General features: G+C 38.1%; 1 protein-coding gene across 4 annotated transcripts in view; it reads right to left on the bottom strand.

Annotated features, from left to right (window-relative positions):
• Window positions 1-25,695, bottom strand: part of LOC134662745 (teneurin-m) — a 333,160-nt gene that overhangs the window by 69,158 nt on the left and 238,307 nt on the right. For 3 of the 4 annotated variants that reach the window (XM_063519017.1, XM_063519020.1, XM_063519021.1), the window contains exon 4: window positions 25,368-25,406. In XM_063519017.1, the coding sequence (XP_063375087.1) occupies window positions 25,368-25,406 (39 nt within the window). Of the gene's footprint in view, window positions 1-25,367; window positions 25,408-25,695 lie in introns of all 4 variants that reach the window. The other variant, XM_063519018.1, reaches the window with a different exon arrangement.

The raw sequence follows: 25,695 nt of genomic DNA, 5'->3' as shown, positions 1-25,695 counted from the left end.
CGATAACTGTGAAAACTAGGAGGATACATCCAGCTAAAGTTAGCGACAGGAAATACTTATTTGTTTCACAAGGGGGCAAAGTTATTGGTTAAGCCCTCGTGCTAAGCGAAAGATTCCAAAAATGCGAGGAAAATACTAATAGTAAAATATTACAAATGAAATTCAAATGTAGTTATTACATATTTATCATTAAAAATCATCACTGAGAAGTCAGTTCTATCAGCCAACATGAGCAAACAACTCAAAATTTTCATCAGATTACTTTGCTACTCGTGTCGATAAAATTAAACTTTCTCATCAGTTTATGAAGTAAAAAGAGAGCCTTTACGAGCTGATGTGGTGAAAGTATAATTACCTATTTGAATCTAAAAGTAGTTTTAATAACGTCTGTATTTGCCAATTTATAGGTATACGAGTTTGTAAATAATATCTAGCTTTGGGGGTAGTGAAGGCGAAAAACTAGTGAGAATCCATCGTAAGTTATTTTAAACAATAGATAAAAATTGTCTCGTTAAGGATCGTCTGGGGGCAAGTGTAGCTGACTAGACGACGCGTTTTATATCTAGCTGCCGTCGGTGACAGTCGCGCCAAGTCAAGAACACCTTAGTAGCTTTAATTATAAACTGCGGGATCACGGTGGAAAATAAGTATTTTATTTTATGTATACAATCGTGATATAATATAGCCTCCTAAGAAATTTTTGTACATATTTCAAAAAATATTTTAAACTTTCATTGAGTAACTAAGGGTTCCAAATTCAAAAACAAAACAAATGCTTCTGGGTCTCAGGAGGATAGAGCTTTTTAGTCGAGTACTGTATTTTGGAGACGAAGCTTGCTCAGTGGCCTAAGTTAAGTACGAGATAGAAAAGCTTGATTATATATCAAATAAATTAGTAATGGGATGGGGTTAGTTTCGTAAGTATTGCGGATTGATTAGTGACAATGAATCGCTGGCCAGAAGAGCAGCGTGCATATGCTATTAAGGCTCGGTATTAAGGCGTATCGTACCACAGGCTTTTCATTTAATATCGCAAGGTAGGTAAGTTTTGGATTAATTTCGGAATATGCGGTAAACGTTGGAGGAGTGCGTACAGCGAAGGTCGGAAATTTTCCGCTGGACAACCTGAACTAAGTAGGCTCCGTTGAAGCTAACTTTGGACCGACTTTGATACTTTTAAGTGTGAAAGTGCCATTATAAACGTCAGGAATTTCACGTTTATATTGGCACTGCAAAGTCTTTGGAGAATTAGCTTGCTCCAACCCTAGTATCATCACTTCTTCGAAAGCAGATAAGCTACCTACAAATAGATACACGAAACATTATTCTCTCTTCATATACCTACAGTCGGATAGAAATAATACCGGCCAACGTTTTAAAATATTCCCCCCTCCAGCCCTCTAAAGCCGCAACTTTGATGCTAACCGTCCGTTTGTCTTTCCAGCTCAACTTCGGAATAATATTATCCTACAATTAGAAACAAGAAAAAGTAGGTACAGTTCATTTGCAATAAAGGTTTAGTTCATTACGTGTAGGTGCAAAAGTACTATTGTAAAAACTTACGAAAATCTAAATTCATGTTTATTTTTCAAGAAGGCTTCATTCAAGGACTTCTTTAGAAATTTTACTTATATAAAGAAACGTTACAGCTTACGTAAAGGTTTCTTTTAATGTCTGGGCCCACAATACATATGTCCATAAAGATTAAATTACATTTCTATAGGTACTTACTAGTCTCCGTATTTATATTTAGAAATTCGGCATCAATCAATTATCAGTTATCTATATCGTTGATGTAAATGTAGGTATCTTTGATAATGAATGCTTTCAGGGTGATTAATGTAGGTGTATTGGTTTATATTTTGAGTATAGCCAGTATAATATAGATAATGACGAAGTGGCTATACAGATATATCGGGACACACCCTTATTTCAATCAATTAATCAATCAAAAAAATTATTTGCCAGAATACAGTTTTTGATTAGTTGTTAATACAGTGTTATTTGCTCAGTGTATTCGGCCCACATACAGGCATGCAAATATTCAATTATTCATCTATAGTACCAAAGGTGTCTTAGGATCTATATGTATTTGATGCCGACTGTACATTATGCCTTTGTTTAAAGTTATTTTTTACCCAACCGCTTACTAAATATGTCTATGGTGCCCTTGCCTAGGGCACTATTTATATACCAAATAATACGCGGAGATAGAGATGATGAATATTTACATATAATGAGAGAATATTTACAGCGAATATATTACAATAGGATTAAATAAGATTTAGGCTTCCGTATCGCAGAAGGAAAATTTAGTTGTGTCGAAGTGACATGACTGACACGTTGACGTAGACTTGTAGACGGGTTGTGGGCAGCCAGTATTGTGGTGCGCCACATGTCTACGGTTTTTAGCGTTCCGTACCCAAAGGGTAAAAACGGGACCCTATTACTAAGACTCCGCTGTCCGTCCGTCCGTCAGTCCGTCCGTCCGTTCGTCCGTCCGTCCGTCTGTCACCAGGCTGTATCGCACGAACCGTGATAGCTAGACAGTTGAAATTTTCACAGATGATGTATTTCTGTTGCCGCTATAACAACAAATACTAAAAACAGAATAAAATAAAGATTTAAGTGGGGCTCCCATACAACAAACGTGATTTTTGACCGAAGTTAAGCAACGTCGGGCGGGGTCAGTACTTGGATGGGTGACAGTTTTTTTGCTTGTTTTGCTCTATTTTTTGTTGATGGTGCGGAACCCTCCGTGCGCGAGTCCGACTCGCACTTGGCCGGTTTTTCTGTTAACGCTAGCGCTTGCCTGCTACATAATGCAATAAAGCGTAAATATTTCCAAGTACAAATGCATGCATGTTACTCGGCGGAGAGATAATGTAACTCACACTAGACAAAGTAACATTAGCCGCACCGGCGAGGCACTAAAAACTTATTGATTAACATTTTTATGACCGCTTAATTCAACTAATTCCGTCCATCGCAATAAAACCCAACATTGTACGTTCTAATTTTGACAGTTGTCAACTTACATTTTATTGCTTTTGCCGTAGTTTTAACTGTCTCTTTTCCTCTCCCGTTTACGTGTATTTGCGTCTCGCGTGTAACGTACGGGACGGTCGCGAAAGGTCCTAAGTCAAAATGGGAATCATTTAAATTTACTTCATTTGGGAAATAAAGGTGGCGAAGTGGGTCTAAAGTTTTTACTGCCGTGAAAAAAGAAGGTAATGTTAAAAGCTCCCGTTATTACGTGAGTTGGTTCTAATTGATTCAATTAAACGTATGTACCTAGCTTTGGTAGCCCTAAAGCAGGTTGTGTACCTACATTGTTTTTGTTTCTTACTGGACCCATCTTGACGCATTTCTGTTTCGCCGTATGGTTGACTGGTAAAGAATGCCTAGACACATTAAGTCCGCCTGTTGTACTTTTTTATGTGCAATAAAGTTTAAAATAAATCATATGTATGGACTAGCTGCTGGCCTGAAAATTAGTACCTATACTTACATACACTTTTGAATTAGGTTTAAAGTTCATGCGATGGTTTTTGGTCAACACTGATTGTTGAATTATTGATACCTACCCAATTTAAGCCTCAAAAGGTTTATACGACTATGTATTATCGGTTTTAAGCGAAAAGCTATGTTTTATGTACTTATCTAGTACAAAAAATCTATAGGAATATTAATGAAATATTCATACATGATTGATTGTTAAAATAGGCGAGAGAGATACCTATACTATACATACATATAAAGTTTAACCTGCGGTGACAAGTGTGTCCTGACTCATGTACCTATGACTACTTTAGTTTTGAATGGATTTACAAGAAAAGTGAACGCATACAATGATATGTACAAAACCAATTAAATTATTTCTGTGAATGGAATATTTACGGATTTCCCCCAAAAAAACAAACCCGAATAAAACACTTTCTTGACCGTAAAATCTCGAATTCGACATAATCAATTCGGCACCCGACACCTGCCATCCATAACCGCACATATGTAACCGAACCCGATACCAGTGCTCTCCGGAGGATACCGGATACCAAACACCCGCAAATTATAAGTGGGCAGAAAACGGCTCCTTGGGCGGCCATAATAATATCTAGCGGGAAAAATGGCGAATGCGAGGGAGATTGGCGTGTGGCGCGAGCTACGAGAGGTTTGCCAAAGACAGGCGTGGCTCACTCCGCGATTTCGTCGCGTCGCTACAAGTACCTACAAGTACTTAGTAGTTGCCGCGCACCGCTACGGAACGGACGCCTGCTCGCTCTTGCGCTACCTAGTGGTCATATTTGTCGTAATAGACGCGTTTTGTTAGAGAGTGAATTCTGTACGTAGTACTACATATTATTTATTTATTTTTTTAGAAATTGAATCTACCTATTAAGGTCAGGTGGGGTAAGATAAACATCGATCGGTAATTTTGTTCTTGCCGAAAAACAGTATGAGGAAGACCGGCTGTTGTCTAACATAGTTTAATTTATAATGCTTAATTTGTATGCGATGTTTCTTTTGATATTGGTGAGCAATAAATATCATTTGTATTGTATTGTATTCCCTACAAGTGTTTCTCTTACGCTACGTTACATGTGCAGAGTCTAGAGATTCGGATTTGACAGCTGTAGGTCCACCGTTTAACTGAGTCGGTTTATGGTCAGCTACGGACTGGTTAAAAATTTGACTGCGTGAAGCTGATTTGTATTATGTTAAGTACCTAAGTTTAAAATATATACCCTCTAATAGAAAGTTCGAGTTAAGCGGTAATTAGATACAGAAATGAAACATAAATATCATATATATTTGATTTTCAGAGGCGTCATCAAAGAAGATCTGTAAATTATTATTAGACCAGCGTCGAGCGAGATCCTTAGGTGATATCTTGACATTACGCTGAGTGGAAACCTTTTCAGTGACGCTTAATAATAAATTAGTTCTGTTGTCTCATGTAATACTACCTAAATTTAAGCGTTTTCTGAATAAATTTCTTCTATTCTATTCTAAATTAGGATATTAAATTTATTTTATGACAAGGGCGTCGTTCTTGTTATTTAGTAAGGACACCTCTTTAAAATCGCTCCCGCTCGTCACTCGGGCGCCGTTTGCGGCGATATCTCCGGATCTAAATTGACTGGAGATGAGCTCTTAAATCGGCGCGCACATTCGCCCGTTGTACTGTAAAACTTACTATGTCTGGACTCGGTGGAATTATGTCTGGATTTATTATTGCATCTTACATATCGAGGGGTTTCTTTCATTATTATATTTTGAATTTTCCTGTATCCTTAGTTGTGATAATCGAAAATACACATTTCTTTTGTATTTCACTGATGATATGTCCATCATCATCGTCTACTTGTACCGTACTGCGATGGGATCCGCTTCCCTGCTTTCATTTTGCTCTGTCTTGAACATCGTTTTTTCAAACCCACAGGCATTCAGATCCCTAGTGATAATTTAGCCTTTTTATTAGGGTAAGAACCTTTGTTATTAACGTAGGTAAATACTGTTAGTTTATATATTTACCTACCTACAAAAAACTATCTAAACAATATCAATGTTTAATTAAGTTACGTATGTATTTATCTAATCTAAACATTGTTTTTGTTTCAAAAAATCATCAATTAAACATACAAATAAAAAAGCGGCCAAGTGCAAGTCGGACTCGCCCATGAAGGGTTCCGTATTTAGGGGATTTATGACGTATTAGAAAAAACTACTTACTAGATCTCATTCAAACCAATTTTCGGTGGAAGTTTGCATGGTAATGTACATCATATATTTTTTTTAGTTTTATCATTCTCTTATTTTAGAAGTTACAGTGGGGGGGGGTTTTTTTCTATTTTTGTGTGAAAATCTTAATGCGGTTCACAGAATACATCTACTTACCAAGTTTCAACAGTATAGGTCTTATAGTTTCGGAAAAAAGTGGCTGTGGCATACGGACGGACAGACAGACGGACAGACAGACAGACAGACATGACGAATCCATAAGGGTTCCGTTTTTTGCCATTTGGCTACGGAACCCTAATAAAGGTCTAAATTTTGATCTACTTGTAAATATTGAAATGCCCCATGATATGATGATCTTCATCATGCATCCGTTTATTTAGTGCATAAGCACTCCAAGGCGGTTAAAAGCCCGTTTTATATACAAACCCATTCACATAACAACCTTAATTGAAACATTCTTTTGCTATCTCATAAACAATACGAAACCAAAAATTTTCGCGAGAAATTGCAGAGCGAAAACAAAAAAGTAGGTACTCATAGTCACTATCACACCATCACACCACACTACATGCTGGCCAAAACAATCCAAATATTTAGGAATATTTTTTGCAGCAGAGGATCCTCATAACATATCGAAACAAGTCAAGCGAATGTCGGTCAAAATTTCCACGTCCGTAATAGGTAATTCTAATTATGAACAAAGCTGTAGGTAATGTCACATGAACACGGTACTGTTCGCTTTTCACTACGGCGTGGTTTCCGATTAAAATTACCATACGAATGGCGGCGTTCCGTAGGCAGCTATTGCATTACGCATCCCTCGGCGGTGCTCCGGCTAACTACCCGGGCTGACGGCCATAATGCGATACGATAAATTTACCTGCTGTGTTAAGTTTTTCGCGGATAATCTACACGCGTAAGGTACTTCGGTAGGCGCCGGTATTACACGCTTAAGTTGGGTAGTGTAAGGGTAAAAACACCAGAGCACCATTTATAACAATATTTATTAGAGAATCACAATATATGAGAGTTAGGGACTTAGGTAATACGCGACGCCGTTTAGGCGCAAAAACCGATCTTCTAGATGACAGACGTCATAGTGCTGTCGCAGAGGTTATTGTAGTGATGTGAAGACCGCTAAATTACGATACCGCCTTTTAGCTCGGCCATCGCCTGACCCGACCAGCGCCCCGCAGGTCACTGTCATCAGTGCAGCCACTGAAGTCTGCCACAGCCAACGCAGTCGCAGCAAGCTGGGTCTTCACCAGGTGGATGTAGCCTCCACCAGTTCAATATTCTGCGAATTGAACAAGCACCTTTTACGCTCAGCCGATATACAAGCCTTGGTCCTTTTGAGTAATTCGACTCGAGTTCCGTTGAAACGGTCTATTTCGTTATTGTCAACTTACACCAAGATATTTAGTTCTATTTCAGTCGAATTGGAGTAAGGGCTTAAGCCGACTGAACCAAATGTAAGAAAGCATGACCAGGCTAGGTACCAAATAATCCGTGGTATGAGAGGTGTTAGGATATGCAAGTCTGCTCAGCACTTGCTTGAAATACACAAAAGGCTTAATTCACGTGCATATGACACCAAGAGGATATAAATACCAATTAATTATGCAAAATAATAAAATATTGCGATGAGCGTGACATCTAGCGGCAGGTAGATAAACCACCCCCTTTTTTGTAACACCATCTAACATAAATTATTTTCTTGTGAATAACGTCATATAACTTTCAAGGATTTATTAGATTTTGATAAATTTCTAGCATGTATACCCATGCAGCTAGCCCAAACCTTCCATTGAGCGGTGCGTTCATACTGACCGCTTAACGTAACAATGACTATTTGTGTCGTTTTAAAAGCAAAGACTTGGAACAAACTCACAATTGGCTTCTCCGTTGTAGGATGTAAGACTCCCTCGCATGCACGCACAAAAATGCGTACAACTCGTGAGAGGCTAACATGGGACACGTCTCATGCATGTGCGGAGCTGCCTAGGCTAGGACACCACTGCCCTTGTAGGCGCAACGACCGTAGAAGTCGGCCCTTCACGATAAGGTTGTCACGGAGCCCGGTGCACGCACTCGCTCCAACTGGGTATTTCGAACAGGCACTCCCTCCAACTCTACTGGATCCGGTACTTCGCCAGCGATCCCTAGAAGGTATAAGTGCAAGCAACCCTTTCAAGGTAACCTTGAGATCATCAGTCTTAAGGTCATTAAAATATCCTTTTGTAAACAAGGTCTCAAGCCAACCTCTCAAGGTCAACAACAAATAGTACGATACGATATAGATAAAACATTCATCGGTAGTAGAAATAATGGTCCTCTTAAGGATAATATCATATCACATGCAATGGTCCGCCTCTTAAAGCCTGCACTGCAGATACCAGGAACAAACTAGCCTGTTAAAGATAGTCTTGTATCACATGCAATGGTCCGCCTCTTAAGGCCTGCACTGCAGATATACCAGTAACAAAATTAGCCTATTAAGGATAATCTAAGCTCACATGCAACGGTCCGCCTTTTAAGGCCTGCATTGCAGCAAATACCAGTAACAACCATCCTCTTAAGGATAGTCTTATATCACATGCAATGGTCCACCTCTTAAGGCCTACACTGCAAATACCAGTAACAACCATCCTCTTAAGGAAAGTCTTATATCACATGCAATGGTCCGCCTCTTAAGGCCTACACTGCAAACACCAGTAACAACCATCCTCTTAAAGATAGTCTTATATGACATGCAATGGTCCGCCTCTTAAAGCCTACACTGCAAATACCAGTAAACAACCATCCTCTTAAGGATAGTCTTATATCACATGCAATGGTCCGGTTCTTAAAGCCTACACTGCAAACACCAGTAAACAACCATCCTCTTAAGGATAGTCTTATATCACATGCAATGGTCCGCTTCTTAAAGCCTACACTGCAAATATCAGCAACAACCGCCCTCTCAAGGATAGTGACAAGCAACAGACCGCTCCTTAAAGCCTCTGTTGCGATTACCGGCGCCAGGAAGTAGCCTATTAAGGATAGCATCCCTTGCCAAGACTAAAGTAACAGCCCTTCTTAAAGAGCACATAATAATTAAAGCTCTATAGCAGACATTGAAGAGAGTAAGTAATATAAATAAAATAATCACTCAGTTCTCAATCCGAGTGTCTAATAAAATTAATCAAGCACAATGTGTTTATTTTAGTCGCCAAACCTGTTAACAAAACACATAAGTATGACAACAGTAACCCAGTTCTAAATCTGGGATAAAATAAAATCACAACTCGATTCCAAACTCGAGAGTAAGTAATATAAATAAAATAATCACTCAGTTCTCAATCCGAGTGTCTAATAAAATTAATCAAGCACAATGTGTTTATTTTAGTCGGCAAACCTGTTAACAAAACACATAAGTATGACAACAGTAACCCAGTTCTAAATCTGGGATAAAACAAAATCACAACTCGATTCCGAACTCGAGAGTAAGTAATAAAATTATATCTCAGTTCCTAATCTGAGAATATACTCGTAGTCAGTTCTTAATCTGAAAACGGTACCTGAAATAACAGCATTTGCCCTTAACATGGGAAATATAAAATAATAAGCAGTTGCTACTATGCAACCAATTGTAAATGATCATGTGCAACTTGGCTTGCCTCTTCCGTGCCCCTAAATAAAGGCAACACTCTTACTATACCAACATTGAACTACAGTAGAGCCTGAACAGAAGTTCATGTTATCGAGGTTCCTCTCTTACCCAGGTTCGCCTTATCGAGGTTTCACAAATTGTATTTTTCAACCATCATGAAGTGTATATTGATAATGACCAATCAGTCAAATCATGGCACAAATGCTTAAACCATAAAGCTTCCAATCCCAAGACACACATGGTTGATTTTCTCCAGCTGTGCATGTGCATTTTATGTGTAGATAACTCAACACATCATCATCCAGGTTAACTTATACCTGCACAAAACTAAATAATTTTGTTAAATGCCATGCAAGCACACATTGTAAGATAAATGAGTTCATAACATAATAAACCACAATTTATGCATTTTTCAAAACAATGAAATACATACTTAGTGAACCCACAAAATTTGTGAAACATATTATTATTTATAACTTCTGATTTATGAAACCCAGAAGTAATAAAAGTGTACTGTTTATTAATGCAAACGGTACCATAACACACTACAAGTTCAGACGAAAACCGTCAATAACTTCAAACAGTAGCTCATGACATGATATTCTTCGGTCAATGTTCATTAGCAGTGAATGGGTTAAAATAGTTATTTGGAAAGCTTTAACCAAGCTATTTACCTTCGTTTAATATTCATCCATTTAACACTTAACTGACCGGTACGTTTAGAGTCCAGTAGCACTTGTATGTAAAGACATGTATATCATATAGACCGTCAATATTCATATTGACTCCTGAAAGTATTCACCTCGCTTACCATTAGCAACAACCTGCTTTACCAGTGTCATACTCAGCTCAGTAAGTATCTAGTTCAATATGTCCATCTCTTTGACAAGATTAAACCTTGGAAACACCTATAATCATACTTCATCGGTGCAAGTATTATAAAATTATGGTCAAAACTTCACCAGCAATAAAGTTTTGTTATAAGGAAATACATCTGAAACATACTGTTAAACCACAAATGATTATCATTGTCAATAACTCAAACACTTGAAAATGTCATGCCAATAACTTTCATTAGTTTGGTAAGTCTGTTTAAATATATGTCTTTGGTTCATTTTATAACATGACATTTTGTGGAAAATATTTGCAATGCAAACTTAAACCAACATCCCAATGAACAAAACAGCAACCACAACATACTATAAGTTGTATGCAATTAATTTGTATAAACATTCATAAGATTTTTCATACATAGAACCAATCAATAATATATACAGACAGAAATTTTCTCAACATCTCAAATGATTTACTGCCTTATTTATCAGTATGTCTGCAGCTTAATGTTAATTGCAAAGATGCAGGAGGTTAAATGTGATATGAACTGTCTTTTTAAATATTCAGTCCGGGGAGGCTCCGGAAACATGGAGTGACAACATTTGTCACAGACACTACTAACCAGCTTGAAATAAATGTCACCTTTCGCTTATTCACAAAGCGCATTTTACTAACCACACACAGTCAATGTAACACATACTGACCGTTAGTATACATGTACAACATGAACAAACATTTTATTTCTAAATAAATACCTCATTTTCCATGACATCGTAGAATAGCCACTTATCAACATATTTTCTCCATATATGAATTATGAGCACTAGGACATAATATACCTGGCATCCATAACCAATTAACTTTGAAATATTACCCATGACCATTCGGGTTCATTATAGAGGCCTGACCCGATAGCCACTCTAGTGTCTTCAACGACAGTATGGTTGTTCAATTCAAGAATCATTGCTGTCAAATTTCTGGAAATTACACAAACCAAAAACACACCAACAAAGCATTATGTCAGTTGCAATAAGCATGTGTAATATCATACACACACACATATGAAACAACAAGTAATTTCTCCTTATTGTTGTTGTAACCAATATTCCAGTGTTTTTGAAACCTTGTAATCTATTTTAATTTGACTGAAAGGATAAAGTATTAAATAGCACTCATTGTTAATCATGAAAGCATAATACCACCATACATATAGCATCAATCAAGGCTAAATTTACATTACCAAACTTGTTTTATAATATGCTTTTTACTTGAATGTAAATTTCACCATGACACAAACTTTAGAAAATGTTCATAGCATTTTTTTTTTAATATGTCATGTAGACATACTTAATCACATTATGTTATGTATCTGAAAGCACATAGATTACAAAAATAACACAACATATAAGTGAGGCAGCATTTACCACTATGGCCCGGAGCACTGTTAGGTGTTGGATCGACAGACTTCTTACCTGAGTTAACTTTTACCTGAGTTACTCTATAATCCCAAGGATTTATTTCATTCATACCAATATCAAAATTCAATTGTACCTAATGGTATCTGTCAGCTTATGTCTTGTGATCTTCTGCTGTGAATATTGTAATACATACATGCCAGCAGCTTTATTGCACTGTCAATATGTTTTATTTTTGACAGTCATGATCATTGGTGTACATAAACTGAAATAGGTATCTGAAATCAAACACAAAACACACAAAACACACGGCAAAGGTACGATACGCCAGCCAATAGCCGGCACAGGTTAGTTTTGTAGGCTATTCTTGTAGGTATGATTTTGACACCAATCTTGGACTTTGTATATTTAAGTCCCTAACTGATGAGTGGTGTTGGTGCATTTACTCATTACAATCAGATTAACGATCAGAACAATGAAACAAGGAAGGACTACGCGCGGTAAATTTCGTAATGTCAATTTCGACAAATGATATCGTAGTAGGCGAGGAATCACTATCGCACTTCTGAAGCTGTAAGGGTAAAAACACCAGAGCACCATTTATAACAATATTTATTAGAGAATCACAATATATGAGAGTTAGGGACTTAGGTAATACGCGACGCCGTTTAGGCGCAAAAACCGATCTTCTAGATGACAGACGTCATAGTGCTGTCGCAGAGGTTATTGTAGTGATGTGAAGACCGCTAAATTACGATACCGCCTTTTAGTAGCTATAGCTACTTGATTACTATAGGATAGGTAATATGTATTATTTGCACCTAACGTTCAGAATATCCATCGACAAAGACACCGCAATCTAAATCATGTAGGAAGAGTGCGAGGTCATGTCACTTATGCGCAATTTTACTCATAAAATGCTAAGCCGCGATGATCATTGCTGAGCTGCTGAATTCTACACAATGTTATGTACTACAATAGCCCATGTTCATCTCTAGAACTACATTTCCATAGATATGTTTTATGTCAACGATTATAGGCAGTAAATGTAGACGCCCCCGAAATAAGCGAGCCATACTAAATTAGCACGGGAGCAGGCCGTATGTGTGGTGGCCAGGAATTCTCTTATTTGCTCCATCTTATAGTTGAGGTGATCTGTGAGCATATTATATATCCAGTCTTCGTCGGTCAGTCATCACGAAAGGCTCTCTTGAAGATTATCGTGATGGATTGATAAATATCCATTGTCTACCTACGTTCGGTTTACAAAAAAATCGGCCAAGTGCGAGTCGGACTCGCGCACGGAGGGTTCCGCACCATCAACAAAAAATAGAGCAAAACAAGCAAAAAAACGGTCACCCATCCAAGTACTGACCCCGCCCGACGTTGCTTAACTTCGGTCAAAAGTCACGTTTGTTGTATGGGAGCCCCACTTAAATCTTTATTTTATTCTGTTTTTAGTATTTGTTGTTATAGCGGCAACAGAAATACATCATCTGTGAAAATTTCAACTGTCTAGCTATCACGGTTCGTGAGATACAGCCTGGTGACAGACGGACGGACGGACGGACGGACGGACGGACGGACGGACGGACGGACGGACAGCGGAGTCTTAGTAATAGGGTCCCGTTTTTACCCTTTGGGTACGGAACCCTAAAAAGGTAAACTGTGACCCGTTTCAATGTATTTCTAAACTATTTTATCAGTTGTAACAATGCAGTTCTCATTATTTTCACACAATACAATATTTTTTTTTTGAGCTTGAATAACATGTATGGATTGTATGGTATTCGTAGTATTTCGTACGTAAACATTGTGTAATGGGCATTCAATATATGCGACGATTAAAAATGCCGCTCTTATTTAATTCTTATGTTCGAGAAATAGTTAATGCAGAACTCATGGAAGACTAGCAAATTAAGAAGATATAAGTAATAAATAATGATTGACTTACATTCCAAAAATTGTACTTAGAAACAGCAAAATGGCAATTAAATCAATTTCTTAGCGAAAAGCAATATCTATCTACTAACCTAATAATGATGCCTGCTTTATGATTTTGTTCAAACTCTCGAGGCCATTAATAATTTCCAATTGTGTTGTAATTTTCGGCATTACATCATAAAGTATACGTTTTTATAAAGGCAGCATGAAAAGCAGTCTCCGAATAGAAACGTCGATTATTAGAGCCTCTAACGATAACAACGATTTTTCATGGCGCCTCCTTCGGGCACAAACCTTTATTGTAAAACGGAAAATCACCAGCCATTGTTTAACTAACGGAAAAACGGATATTCCCGACGAGTGTCAGCCGCTTCAACGATAAAAAAATAATGCAAATTCACTTCGGGGAGCTATCTACTGAAATAATGTGCGATCGTTACATAGATAACGGGAGTTTTTCCGTTAAATCGTTGTCGTTTAACGACATTGCCCTTCGTTAAACTGAAAAGTGATTCAGGTAGTCATTTGCGTTGAGTGTCCTTTCATTTGTTGGACTCTTTTGAGCGTGTACTAAATGTGTTTTTGTGTTGTTATTGTATTTTTTCCAAGTGTACTTGGAAGTGGAGTGCTAGCGTCCTGCGGCGGCATTTCAGATAACGATTGCTTACTTTATTTTTAAAGTTCGGAATATCGGACCATTGTAGACTGTGGAAATAAAATTTTGACACAATCCTGTTTGTTTTGTTAGCTTTCCTAGTTATTAATAACTGTAGTAATAGGCTACATGACTAATTTTCATTTATGGTATCAATCGATCGAGTTTGTTTTTAGGATCAAATGTCTGTATGGGACCCATTGCATTAAAGCAACACAAAGGTCAGAAATTATAGTCAAAGTCCGACAGTCGCACTTCACTCGCGAAACGCCCCTCACGAGTAAGTGAACGTGACGTCAAGGTCACTGAGATCCCATCTTGAAGTATGGACAAAACAAGAAAATTGCGTTTTTGTCCGTGAAATATTGCGTTAATGTATATAGTTGCTATGTTGCAATATTTATTTGGATAAAATGTAAGGAACCCTTACTCGAATGGTACCTTACTTTTATCGTTATTGGAAGTAAAAAAAAAAACTTAAATTTTGAAACTTTCAGGTCCTGTATCTTTGTAACATTTCCGTATTTTATTTTAATATCCACATTATTGCGATAAATTGCTCATTTGCTATCTATTTTACTAGATTTTGTTATAAAATTCAACATGTGTCATCATCCCTATTGCACGGGTTATTCAATATTAAATAATAATAAGCTATTTATTTGTTGGAGTTTGTAGCTAGTCGCTATCCAAGGAAATAAGTTATTTAAAATGGGAAAACACACGTGTGTGTAACGTAGTTAAAAAGTAATTTTACTTTGTTTTGAAATCAATACCGACATATTATTTAAAGTGTTTGCTGTTGGCTATACGAATAGTTGGCTATAGGATCCGGAAAAAAAAGACGCCTAGTTCAACTGTGAGCCAAAAACAGAGACGCTTCCCTTGCGCTTCTGGCTCGCTCAGATACTTATCGATATAAAACTTATCAAATTAAAACCATTTGCAGCGTAAATAACAAACAGTAGCGTTGAACAGTACACGGCGTCACGTTCAAATTACCTACTCTTTCTACATTTAGTTATAATGAAATCTTAAAACGTTATGTGCTTATTTAGTCTTCTCTTCTTCTACCTAGCGTTATCCCAGCCTTTGCCAGGGTCCGCTTTCCTACTTGCTTTCCTCCACTTTGCGCGATCCTGGGCGTCGTCTCGTGTGAGCCCGTTCACGCTCATATCTGCTTTCACGACATCGAGCCATCGCTTTTTTGGTCTGCCCTTGGGTCGGCGGCCGTCAAGGGCTAGTTTAAGGCATATGTTTCCTACGTAGTCAGCTGGCCTGCGACAAACGTGGCCGAACCACCGGAGGCGACATTCTTGGAGCTTCTCTGCTACGTCACGGACTGCGAGGCTGCCACGGATGTACTCGTTACGGATGCGGTCAGCGCGCGTAACGCCGCACATCCACCGCAGCATCTTCATCTCTGTAACGTGAAGCTCCTGAACGTGCCTTCCAAGAACCGGCCACGTCTCGGCGCCATAAAGTAGGACTGGACGGATAATACACTTATACACTAGCCCTTTGAGTCTAAGCGGTATTCTGCGATCGCAGATGACTCCTGTGACCTCCCGCCATTTAGACCAAGCCGCGCTGATTCGGGCCCGGATGTCGTGATCAATGATCCCGGACTCATGCAGTACTGATCCCAGATACTTAAACTTGTCCGTTTTCACGGCAGGTTCGTTCCCTATATTGATGGGAGTGGAATCCGTACTTCCGCAGGCCATGTATTCGGTCTTCGCGACATTTAGCTTCAGACCTCCATTTTCTAGCGACCCCTTCCACTGGTTCACCTTTCGCTCTAATACCTGCTTGTCCTCGTCCGTCAGTGCGATGTCGTCTGCATACATGAGCAACCACGGCGGTGGGTCTTGTATCTCCGCCGTGACGGCGTCAAGCACCACACTGAACAGAAAGGGGTTCAGAGCAGAACCTTGATGAACACCAACTGTAATCGGGAAGGGTTATTTATGTGCTTATGTGCTTATTTAGTCTCTTTTCTTTTTATTTTTTGTTTGATGTGTTACTGTAAGTTTTCTTTGCGACAATTTTTACTGCTGCCTTAACCACGTGTATCGATTATCCTAAGATATTAAAACATAGACGAAAACCAAATTTTCCTTCAACTACATAATTTATTTGAGATTCCTGTTTATATTGGATCTATTAATCATAGTTACCGGGTTTCAAAAGGCTTATTTTGTAAGGAACCGGGGAATTCTAAAGCAAATCGAGTCCCTTAAACGCCTTTCATCACCTCTCAAAAGGGCTGTTCAAAAATTGGCGATAAATTTCAAACTGCGATAAGTAACGGCCTACACTTAGCGACATAATTTAATTTTTTATTACTTTACAAACTTGGCACCTTAAACTTTTGGACGCTAATGACCGATATATACGCACCGCAGGTCCAACGCCAAAGACGGATTAATCGGTGATAGACCACAGAGCAACATAGACCTAGGTGCATATATGCATAAAGTTCAATTTCAGTTTTGACACTTCGGTGACGTGGCGTGTGAGAAGTGCCTTGAATTTTAATTTTGACGTATTTATTCAACTCAAATGCCACAGTTTAGTACTCGTAGAACAGTTATTAAATGTGTAACAGTAACAGCGGAGCTAAGCGGGATCAAAAACAGCAATTAATTATCCATAGTGCAGTTAAGTATCTTTTCAACATCGCTAACGTTACCGAAATTAATTTTAGTCAACCACCTACTTCGCAAAGAGACCTTTACGCCGAAAACTTGTCTTAACTCGCGTCTAACTCGCAAACAATCGCGTTTAGCACAATTTGGTCGCTCGAACGAGTTCCGAGAGAGTTGCAGTAGTAGCTCGATCACGGTAAGCGCCACAATACAGCTTTAACTGTCAGTATCTTATTTGTATGAAACAAGCGTATTCGCATACAGCCAAAATTAGTTAGGTAGGTATTATGGCACTTTACGTTAGGAGAGGACTATTGTCCAAATGTTCTTTGACAATCAAAGTAAAATTACGATTTTCTATTTTATACTCCAAATTAACATTAGATTGTAGTCTAACTAACATGCTAATCAAACAGGAGAGATAATAAGGAAACGAATGAACCATTGATTAAAGTAGCCATCAAAAATCGATGAGTTCCTGAATGTCTGCCTAGTTGGCTCGTGGAATAATTCGTAAGCGACTTCTGCGATCATTAAACTCCTCAATATTTGACCACAATCTCACCTGATGGTAAGTGCCGATGCAGTATAGGATGGAACATGCTTACCTAAAAAAGGTCTATTCACTCTCGATTAAAAAAAACAAGTTATAGTGGACCGGGAATAGAGTTGCAAGTGAATTCCACTCCTTAGCCGTTCGCATGATAAAGCTGTCGAAACTAGCCGAAAATCGCCGATAAAACCCGACGGCGTTTCTATGAAGTTAATTGACTGTGCACAACAATTTGACGGCGCCCCGACGGCAGAGTTTTGAGTACTTGCTTCTCGAATATTCGAGATTGCGAGATGCTTGCCTATTCCCCGGTAATTTATTGCTTGTTTGTTAATCTATGGCTTAATTGGATCCGCTCGGGCGTGGCGAAGTCTACCGCTTGTGCTTAACGACTGGAATTCGCGGTTAGATTAAAATATTGCAAATACTTATGGCGTGGTAAAGTGTAAGGTGGGTATCTCTACATACAAGTTTGTATACAGTTTTTTTGGTGACTGCATGTTACCTGACTTACCTAGATATCACTTTTGTATAGGTGCTCTACTAGGAGTCTGTATTATTGTAGACCCTTTATGAAGTTATTTTCGTGACGTTTATAGACGGCTTATAGATAGTACACGAGTACCTATACTGTATAGACCGGTCTAAAGCAGGGGTCTCCAAACTTTTTTACCTTGGGGCCATATTGCACCTTCACAAACTTTCACGCGGGCCATTATCGTTTTTTTTTGCGCCGGAAATCGGCTATCGTAAGGCGAAGGCCCACAGTTGACCACAGTCGGCTTCCGTGCTAGCTGTCCGCGGGCCGCATTGAAACGCTTCGCGGGCCGGGGTTTAGAGACCCCTGGTCTAAAGTGACCAGGGATCGGATACCGATATTTTTTGTATGGGAACGGAAACGGTATTTTTTCGTTCTTTGCTAATTACTTCATTTCTAATTGGGCAATCTAATAATACGAAGTCGTAACCTAAAAACACAACTGAGCCTGAACTGAACCTGTGTTGTGTACAATAAAGTGATTACTACTACTACTACTACTACTACTGAGTGCTACATTTCGAGTATAAAATAATTCGAAAAATATGGTTATTTCTATGTTTTTGCAAAAAACCGGTTCCGATCCCTGAAAGTGACCTGATCTGCAGCCGGGCTAGCACATGATTGGGGCGACAGTATCTCGCGGCGAGCTACCCGTCCCTCTTTTATGAACATAGCGAGATACTGTCGCGCCAATCATGTGCTAGTGGTGCAGGGGGCCTGGCCGGGATGACAATACATCAACCAACGACAAACGAAAAAAATGTAATGTATGTCATGAGCCTCTTTCCTTACATTATTTAAGTTTCGATTAGCGTCTCTATCAACGATTGTCACCTTGGCTGGCTTTAAAAGAGAAGTTTGAGACAGATGGGTACTTTTTGTCACCTACCAAGAAACATACGAATCACAATTGAAGTGATAATTTATGGACGCTACTAGTGTTATAACATGTAAGTTTTACAGTCAGAAACAGATCACTAGTACATAGCACTAGTGATATTTTCGATTTGTATACAAACGATTAAAATTGTATAGGTATTGAAATTGAAGTAAATTGAGAAGAAAAAACAATAACATGTATTAATTAAAACGATCACGGTCCGACTCTTCACAAGTGACATAACACAATAGTTTCACAACACTGTTACATCAAAGGGGGCGTGAGGAGTTTTTTTTATTCAATCGTGCTCAAAGCAAATTTCGGGACCGTTTGATTTATTCGGCGAGTAGTGTATGCGTGCTAGCCGGCCAGAAAACGTGCAATTATTTACGAACGCGTGGAAATGCATTGTTTTTGTTGGTTCGAATTCGATGCTAGTTCGAATTTCAAAAAATGCTCTTTATTCAATGGGCAAAGTTTATTATATGTCAACATTTTAATGATATCCTTAAACAAAAAAAAAACCGACTTCATTACACATTTTGAAATGCAAATAATGGTGTCGATCAACCGGTTTATTTCGCATAGGTAGTACTTTTCGAGAGCAATGGCACGAGTTACTTTAAAATATACTATAACCGGCGTATTCCCATTTGTCTCCACCGGACACAGATGGGAATATGTGCTTTCATATAAATCATTCCCATTTGTCTCCGTTTCAAGTATGGCGGCGGTCTCGTGTGGCGGGGAATTGTCCCCGAAGGAACTCCTTTTGGTTAACTATAGCGATTTTAGGGTGTATTACCATTTGGTAATACACCCTAAAATCGCTATAGTTAACCAAAAGGAGTTCCTTCAATTTCTCTAGGATTCTTTTGGCAGATCCTGTCTTGATGACAATTGGAACCAACATAGCCATTCAAAAAAAAATGTTTAAATTGGTCCAAGTGTCAAGGTAATCGGTGAACACAGTTACTTACAAAAATACCTACGGCAAAAGTGGAATGTCCGATTTTAAAACAATATCTGGGTGACCGAGCTTCGCTCGGAAAACATACAATAACTCGGAAATGCGCGTTTTCCCAGAGATAAGACCTAGCTAGATCGAAAACCCCCTATATACCCCTATATACCAAATTTCATCGAAATCGTTAGAGCCGTTTCCGAGATCCCCGAAATATATATATATATAAATAAATAAATAAACAAGAATTGCTCGTTTAAAGGTATTAGATAGATAGATATAGATACAAAATAAATTAACCTGTCTTTCGCTTTTAAGGTGACGGTAGAGGTGGGTAAATTTTCAGATTCTGTCAATTTACCCCATTTCACACACAAGCGCACTTCACGCACACTACCTCACTTTACTGGGACAGGTCACTGACCCATCAAGTTTTTTTTAAGATTGCGTTTTGAGTTTAGTGGCCTCCTTTTAGGAAAAGCGTTCCATTGAAAGAAGAAAGAGAAACAATACATTTAATCTTGCTTTCCTTGTCTGTTCATGTCACACGTGACGTATTTAAATTCTAATAATTCATTTGGTTGTTGACAATTTTCTACATTATGGCTTTGTCGAGATACGCGTTTTCTAAAGTTAAACCGAATAAAACCAGATGTCATTAAGTCAGATGTAAAATTTTATTTATTACTCTATACGACTTTTCATAAGGCTCAAAATCAATTAAATGAGAATTTAAATAAATAAAGTTCCGGCAGGGTGCAAAATTTAATTAAGGCGGACAAAATAAAATTTGAAAATATATGGAAACAGTGTTGGCTAATGTACCCCTAATATCTTTACCGATTTACTTTTATGTGGTATATTCGCCTTTTGTTTCACTATTAAATTAATACAATTAAAATAAAAAATATTATACCGGTATTCCACCGGTATTATTTCAGTGCTGAAGCGATTATCTTCGATCGTAGCCTTGATAATGTAGGTGTTGATAGTTACTTACGGCGGTAGGAGCGGCAATGAACCCCGTGCAGAGTAGAACGTGAGGTGCGTTGGGATAAGTGCATATATCTACTTATAATTCTTTGGCTGGTTGGTAACCCTCTATATTTTATTTTTTGTTTTACTGTTATTAGGTTAAGGGAGTTTTAGGGAGTGAAAAAGAAATGATTTTCGTTTTATGCGCTCGCGTGATTGCCGATGGATTATAATTAGACAAAAGAATTTGTTTTCTACGCATCGAATGTAGATCCGTATGACACTTCCTCCAAGTCTTCTCCAATAATGTTTATACCGTATTTTAATTATAGCCTGACCAGTAATATATGATAATTGTCAAGAGGGCGCTGTTATTCTCATGTATAGGGTGACAATTTAGTGTAGTATGAAAAAATTAGTTCCAGTGAAATTCCGCAACATGGCGCACCCTCAATAGATCCTGGTTCACCTATACCTCCTTAAATGTTACATTTCTAAATATTTTTTTTGTGCTATACATACTTCAAAAAAATCGCTGGAGGCCTAGCGGTAAGAGCGTGCGAATTGCAATTCCGGCTCGTACCAATGAGTTTTACGGAACTTATGTACGAAATATCATTTGATATTTACCAGTCGCTTTTCGGTGAAGGAAAACATCGTGAGAAAACCGGACTAATCCCAATAAGAGCCTAGTTTACCCCCTATGGGTTGGAAGGTCAGATGGCAGTCGCTTTCATAAAAATTAGTGCCCACGCCAATTTATGGGATTAATTGCCAAGCGGACCCCAGGCTCCCATGAGCCGTGTCAAAATGCCGGGACAACGCGAGGAAGATGATGATGATGTGACACATACTTCCAAAAAAATCTACAAATATTTTACGTGACAACTGCTTATAAGTAAATATTATGTAGGTACACTTATAAAGTATAAAGTAGAAAATATCTTATAGGTACATAATATAAAAACCGAGCATGTACGAGTAGGATTCACTATGGGTTCCACAGTTACACATTTTTATTGCATATTTTTTGTTTAAGACCAACTCACCTATTATAGGACATAGGTCTTCCATTAATCTTTTGGCGTTGAACTATTTTTTGTATATGTATTTATGTAATACAATTCTGAGTTAGGTTATGGTACATTTTTGCTCACCTACTTATAATTATGTCTGATATGTCACATGATACCAAAAATCGCCGCAAAGTTAAAAGTTCATTTATTTACGTTACTCATCTTCGGATCACCGACTTACTACTTCCTTACTTGACATATGTGTACTAAAATTCAATTGAACTAGTCCAGTAGTTACGGTGCAAATTGGCTTTAACAAAATGGCAGACACACGAGTGATCTTATAAGGGAGATTATTTTCCTTGAGTGAATGGTGTGCATTTACCCCAATGCACCTCACGTTCCACGCGGCGCGGCGTAATCTGGCCCCTATTTCACCACGGTGACAGGTACGACAAAAACATCACTGTTATTGACGCCATAGGCATCCATGGACTACAGTTACCGCTAACACTGATTTAAACTTTCACGATTTTTACACATTATTAAATTGTACAACGGAACCGCAAAACGTTCAAGCGGATAAACAAGACCAAGTGCGGGTAGTTCGAAAAACTCGCGCGGTTAGATGCTGATGTCAACTTAAGCCAGTCTTCTCCGAGACCACGGGGACAACGCCGTCCTCGAAACGTCGGAGGTAAATCTTAAAACTTAGATACGCGATTAAGTCCCGTTGTACAATTTAATAATACAGTTACCGCTTACCATCGGGCGGGCCGTATTCGTGTTTGCCACCGTCATTGTACCTATTATTAAAAAAAAACTTTATTATATCGGATAAAACAGACATTTCTCTCGCGAAAAAATCTTGTGACAATTGTCACAAAGAATTTTTCAAAGAATTTTCGGTAAGTCTTGACAGGAAATGAGTTCTGTGTCGCAATTTCGATACAGTTGCCGTGTTTCTTGTGACAATTGTCATTAGCTTCGCAAAATAAGAATTTTTTAGTGGCAATATAATGGAGTTTATTTATTTATTAAAATGTTGGTGGCAAACAAGCACATCGCCCGTCCGATGGTAAGCGGTTACCGTAGCCTATGGAGGCCTGTGACGTCAGCAACAGTGATGTCGACAACTGTCGCACCTGTCACCGTGGTCGTGGTGAAATAGGGGCCAGTAAGTACCTAATAATCGCAGTGGTCTTAAGTGTCACAGACCCTACTGGCGCTTAAGTCCTTTATGACAATTTCTGCCTATTTTAAATTGTTCAAAAAAAAAAGAAACCGAATAATTATATCGGACTACCGAATTTTCACGAGAATCAGTTGAGAAATGTGATATGCAAAGGAGAAGAATTCGGACATACGAAAGCATTTTTGCCCAAGTTGAAACGGAGACCTTCGCCAACGCTCGGTCAATGATGGTTTAGGTACAGCTAGCTGCAGAGAAAAGGTACCACCCCTGCATACAATTATCTATCTGGTCGTACCTTTTCTCTGCAGCTGACTGTACACCTATAAAAATGGTTGTCCCTGCTGTAATTTTATACCGGTACCGTACTTTGTATTTCAACCGGTATAGTTTTACCTTCAAAACGAACCGGTATTGATAAATAATAACGGTACCATACCGCTTATACCGTAAAGAAAGCATGATGCAGTCTCTGCTTTGCACAATTATTGTGTGGACAAAATTCTTATAATCACCGAAACATACATACCTACGCACATAATGTCATTGAAATAAAACATTGTTATTTTATAGTAAATTTATATAATACTCGATATATACACATAACAATAACCAGACCGCAGCGGTATTAGCCTGTAAGCTTCATCTCTTGTCTCCAAATCCGCAAAAACTAGTTAGTACTAAATGCTGGTCTTGCTGTTATTTTATTCTTGAAGATTATGGCTTGTTTCTTGATTATTGAGAACAGCACGTAATCGCACACATATAGACGGAACGAACGGCAACAAAGTAGGTGTAGACACTAAGACTTTCAGGTATTAAACGAATTACGCTTCGTATTAATAGGTAAGTAATATTTAAATGAATATATAATATTCTCTAACGTAAATACAAGATTACAATTGACATCAAATGTCATTGACGTACAGAAGTCATATACTTTTTTTTAATGACGCAAAATTGATACCAGCATAATGAAAATCAATCCCAATCAGTAAAACGAGTCTAAACTTTTTTCATTTTAAGCGGGTTTTGAAGGAACAAGTTACTTAAATTCAATTGTAATCGTATTGTTTTAGGATAGTTTACTGCTGTTTTCGATCGTTACGACCTGTAAATAACAAGAAATCAAATTTTAAATAAATTTATTTACCCTATTTTTTGAAATACAATTTATCTACTGGTATACATTTTCGTATGCGTATATGATGATATGTCTAAATAATGTCAAAAACGAGCTACGACGACGTACACGTCTGCTTCGATCCAAGGCCAGCGGCCATCTGACTCGAAGAAGAATTTTGAGTGATGTCGTCAATGTATGGAAATTGTACGAAAGTTTACATTTGGGATTGAATTTCTGTGTTGTATTTGTGAGTAAAAATATAAGTAGATAATAATTTGCTAGTTTAGTTATCTAGCTTTCAAAATCACACAACAACTCAATTACTGTTAAAGGCAAAACTGTAATGCGTGTTGCTCAAACGGAACTTCATATTTTGATTTTTGGATACTTTTAGTGTCGATTTGTAGAGAATTACAGCAAATAAAAAATATTATGCCGTGAAGAGCCGGTACACGGCTTCTTCGTGAACAAATTTACGTATAATTTAATGCAGTTATTAAACATTTCTTGAACAAATTGATTGTACAAAGTGAGCTCTAAATCGAAAACGTCATATACCGTCCCCTTAACTCGCCCGTGAGTTGCGGCCTGGGAGCAATAGGACCGCAGCAGGTGCAAAAGACTGATGGATCTACTCAATACCCCGTCTGGATAATAGAAAAAAATTATAGACATTACGTCACAGTAAAACGTCTTAACTGCCATACCTTTTCTACCGACGGAAGCTATTTTGTGTTTGCAGCTCAGTATTATGCGGGTTTGTATGGTAATTTATCTCTAATGTTATATATAAGGCACTTGCTCTTAATAATTTAAACTGTAAGGTGCGTTGGTTAAGATTGAAAGGATTTTTGATGATAAGGGCAGCGTTGCATTGAAACCACCGTAAAACGAATTACGAAGGTTTGTGTTGAAAAAATGTATATTAGGGGATAAGAGCAAATAAATACTCGTTATAGCGTTTCCACAAATATATAGATAATAATATAGATAGGTTTAAATTTCAATAGGTAGGTATTAAATTTATTGAAGGCTTTGCTTATCACACATCACCTTTACGAAAAAGTAAACCGCGTAATCTAGAAAGAATGTAGGACTTTTTTTAAATATTTTTGGATACAAGGGCCATGGAGCTAATGATACCTATTTAACTTCATACCTTTAATCACGACTTGTATGCCTATCACATGCTAGGTGTATACAAATACGAATCATATAAATACTCACGTTCGTGGTCTGAGCGGTCGTATGTAGATCTCAGCATGCCTGTAAATAAAAGGAAAAATACATAAGTATGGTGAATCTTTTGAATTTAGTCAGAGAGTGTACAGAGTACAGGATACCTACTATACCTAGAGCGGTATTCTGATTTTATAATTTGTTAAAGTGTTGACATGACTCGTGCGCTCCACCTCTAAATGACACGTATCGTTGTGCATTTCGCTCGAAACAATCAGCCCCAGCGATCGTATCATATCAATATCTAAACCTTAACAGAATTTATAATCAGAATACTGCTGGATGATGAAGACCGCATTGTAAACTTTCGCTTGCG

This window comes from Cydia amplana, chromosome 3 (assembly GCF_948474715.1).
Source record: "Cydia amplana chromosome 3, ilCydAmpl1.1, whole genome shotgun sequence".
NCBI classification, from domain to species: Eukaryota; Metazoa; Arthropoda; class Insecta; order Lepidoptera; family Tortricidae; genus Cydia; species Cydia amplana.
This window is presented reverse-complemented; position numbering and strand designations above follow the sequence as displayed.